At 36.3% G+C, this 3943-nt stretch overlaps 1 protein-coding gene across 1 annotated transcript in view; it reads right to left on the bottom strand.

Moving 5' to 3' along the window:
* Positions 1 to 2132, bottom strand: part of tsn (translin) — a 4477-nt gene extending 2345 nt beyond the window's left edge. Inside the window, exons 1-5 of the mRNA XM_035676742.1 lie at positions 1960 to 2132; positions 1245 to 1338; positions 1052 to 1148; positions 393 to 508; positions 233 to 312 (exon numbers count right to left, since the gene is read on the bottom strand). Of these exons, the coding sequence (XP_035532635.1) occupies positions 233 to 312; positions 393 to 508; positions 1052 to 1148; positions 1245 to 1338; positions 1960 to 2025 (453 nt within the window). The 5' untranslated portion in view covers positions 2026 to 2132. The remainder of the gene's footprint in view (positions 1 to 232; positions 313 to 392; positions 509 to 1051; positions 1149 to 1244; positions 1339 to 1959) is intronic.
* Between the last annotated feature and the right edge of the window lie 1811 nt (positions 2133 to 3943).

Below are 3943 nucleotides of genomic sequence, written 5' to 3'. Positions count from 1 at the left end.
TTGTGCATCAGTGGATATGTATCATACTGTGATCAAAGACCACCGTTTTCTCTCATGATGACTTTAATCTGCTGCAGCCCGACGGTGCACGGTGTATTAGGGGTCCTTAAAGAATTCCAGGACACAAGGGAACCCTGATGTTTCTATATTGACAGGTTCAGGCAACTGAGGTTCAATCATTGTTCTAGTCTTAGTATATTGTTGGCATCATAACAATAAACACTAGACTCACCAGTTCACTAGCCATGATCAGCACACCTGCCAGGTAGTCCTCTACATCCAAGTGAAAGCCTTTCTCTCGCACCACCTCGACTGTGGAAGAGAAATACAGTGAAGGGTAAAGTCGCACTCCTCAGTAAGAGTTACACACTGACACACAAACTGGTACCTACTGCCGAGTATCTGGGCAACTTCCTCTCGAGTCACAAGAGTTTCACTCTCCAGGTAGACAACAAAGGCTGATAAGAAAGCCAAGCGCTGCAGGACAAACCTCCAGTGTTCATGGAACCTAAAGTGGGTTCAAACAGATCAGAGAGCGATCAAACGCTGATACCATGACCATGATAATTCACTCAGCTTCAATTCTGCTTTCCAGAGAGTTCTGGGTCAAACAACAAGACTATTCAAAACATATAAAACAGTTAGCACAAGCTGCTGATCAAATGACTGTTATCAAAGGGGATCCCACGTTTTTTTGTACTTTCCTGAATGAAATCAAATTTACTTCAGAGAACATCGCTTATCGCACAAACTTGAATTTTTGATTAAGGGAGAGTGATGCCAAGATAAAAGCTCCAGCTGATTAATTCGATGAAAGCTTGATTAGCATTAGAAAGTCAAAAACTGAATGAGGCAGGAAACAAAATAATAAAATGTGACAAATTGAGAGCGAATGTGAAAGGATGACTCAGTACTATTGCTAGCAGAGGAAACTGTAGCCTAAAGAAAGGGTTGCAAAAGAAGATGGTACAGACACGGAGTTAATTTGTTTCATGAGACGAGCACACGATCTGTTCATTTCCCATCACATTGAGTGTGTACTGAATCCTACCGGTAATACTGCTCCACAGGGAATTTGGTTTTGAGGTCTGCAAGTTGTGTCCTGACTGTGCAGAACAACTCCCGCGCCTTTAGACATTTACTGGGAACTAATGGGAGAAAGGAAAAGGACTCATTTGAATGGTTGAAGAGAGGCCATCATCAGTCAGTACGTTAAAACAGCACACACTGCGTCAAACACTCACTTTCTTTGAATCCGGATGGCTGGTGAACACTTTGGAGCACTGTCAGTATTTCTCTGGCATTCTGCTCCAGTATCTGCACCACCTTACGGATATCCTGCAACAAAGTCAAGTCTTCTCTCAATATAACAGAACGGCCAAAAACAAAAGGCACATATGTGAAGGGATGTTTAAGAAGTGTGTTTGTGCCAATGAAGAGCGAATGTACTTTACCGGGGAGAAAGGAAGCTACAAGTGATACATCTTTTCAGCTCAGCCATACAGCAGTAATTATGCTACAGGTTCATTTAAATGAAGTCTGCTGTTACCCATCTCAGTGAAACCGGGCGGACTTTAACAGTAACATCTCAGTGAAACCGGGCGGGACTTTAACAGTAACTCTCAGGTAAACCGGGCGGACTTTAACCAGTAACATCTCAGTGAAACCGGGCGGACTTAACAGTAACATCTCAGTGACAGCAGCGTTGGAACAAAACACAACATAAAGTAATGTAACGTTAGTTAGTGTAACGTTTTAGGAAACCTGGGATGGCGAGTTATCGTAGTGAACCACCGAGCTCGCTGTTTCCACACAGACGAGACTTCTGCCGTTACAGTGTGTGTTGTGTACAGAGTCCGGCTCCGTTAGCTGCTAACTAACCAGCTACCAGGCTCCGGGAGCTAACGGTGCTAGCAGCCGTGCGACCGTCCGGTAACGTTACTTCATTCATAACGTTACCTCTCTGACGTCCTGGTCGGCGCTCAGGAAGCCCTGAATGTAACTGAACATCTCGGTGACAGACATCTGTGCTCAGAGTCCAGCTGTGCGGGTGATGATGATGAAGAAGAGCCGATGAAGAGCCGACTGCAGCTAACTCATATAAACACCAACGTGCACGAGAACCGTCGCTCCGCCTCCGCTGTGTGGCGCGTGGAGATGATGTCATCATTTGCAACGTAGTAGTGTTGTTGCCATAGAAATATAAAGTATATTATATATATATATATATATAGAAATATAAAGTAATGAATGAACTGTGTTTATCTTCTTATTTAAATCCTAAAGCAATCTGTTTCGCCCATAACATTAAAGTATTAAATAAGGAGCCAACCATATATATAATATATATTATATATACTATATAGGCTAATAGTAATTACTTATATTTATATATACTTTACATATTTATATAACTTTATACTTTATATACTATTAATACTATCTGATTATATTTCTCCCTATAGTATAATAATGTACTCAATTATACTTTATATTTCTCTAATATAGTCATATTGATACAATACTTATCATATTTTCTCTATAGTATTATCAACATATACTTTAATATTTATATATAATAATATACAATATACCTTATACTATATATATACCCTATATAAATATGACTTTTATATGTATCATACATAAATATACTATTATCATGCATATATATATATAAAGATACTTATATTTAAGACAATCTATATAATAGGTAAATAGGGGTCCACCTATTATATGCCTATACTATATACTAGCATATAGCTTTTATATGTATCGATATATATAATATACTTATATTTCTATATATATACAAGCTATACTTATGTATATTATACTAGTATTCCTAATATTCATGTATACTGTTTAAATGTATCACTATATATACGATATACTTTATTATTTACACTACTATAACTATACTCTGACATATATTTCATAATTTCTATATATACCTGTCAGACGTATATACTCTTCTGATATGTCCATATATAGGAGTAATATACTTTTATTTCTATATATACTCGATGAGGAGCCTTATATGTCAATATAATAATTATCACTATTAATATTTCTATATATACGCTCAAATATACCTTTATATGATATAGCGGGGACTATAGTCAACGTACCTACTAATATACCTTATATGTATAGTCCTAAATAGCTAACTCCCCGCGGACACTTATATATGTATCCACACATTATAGTAATATACTTTATAGCAATAATATATCAACATAATGGTATTATTTATCAACATTTATATATATATACTATAGTAAATTAAATACTTTATATTTCTATACTACTGTATTGGACTAAATAATAATATAATACTTTATATATACTATATCCATAACTATAATAAATCATACTATCCTCCTTATTATATTTTAACTAATGACATGTAGTATCACTTAAGAGTAAGGAGCATATAACGTTACCGCAAATTATATTATCTGATAGTAACATACGTAGATAATAAATATATAGATAATATACAGTAACTTTATGATATGTCTACTACCATATATCTATACAACACACCAAAATGAGTGCAAGTACTTTATATTTTCCTCTATATATGTATATGTTGATGTGGGCTACGTACTCCAATATATCTTTTATATTTCTATAGATAATATAATGATACTTAATATTATATATATATATATAATATAAATATACTTTATATTTCTAATGGGCAAAAACACTACTACGTTGCAAATGAGAATGAATTCATGCTCCACGCGCCACACAGCGGGTGGAGGCGGGAGCGACGGTTCTCTTGAGAAGTGCACGATTGGTGTTTATATGAGATTAGTGGCAAGTCGGCTCTGTCATCGGCTTCTGCTTATCGGGCTCTTCTTCGATCAAATTCACCCGCGGACAAGCTGTGACTCTGAGCAAGCAGAATGAGTCTGTCACCGGATTGTTGCAG

The sequence above is a fragment of the Morone saxatilis genome, unplaced genomic scaffold (genome assembly GCF_004916995.1).
Source record: "Morone saxatilis isolate NCDOM2014 unplaced genomic scaffold, NCSU_SB_2.0 Contig5, whole genome shotgun sequence".
In the NCBI taxonomy this organism is placed as follows: domain Eukaryota; kingdom Metazoa; phylum Chordata; class Actinopteri; family Moronidae; genus Morone; species Morone saxatilis.
The sequence above is the reverse complement of the archived record's forward strand: the minus strand, read 5'-3'. Positions and strand labels throughout refer to the sequence as shown.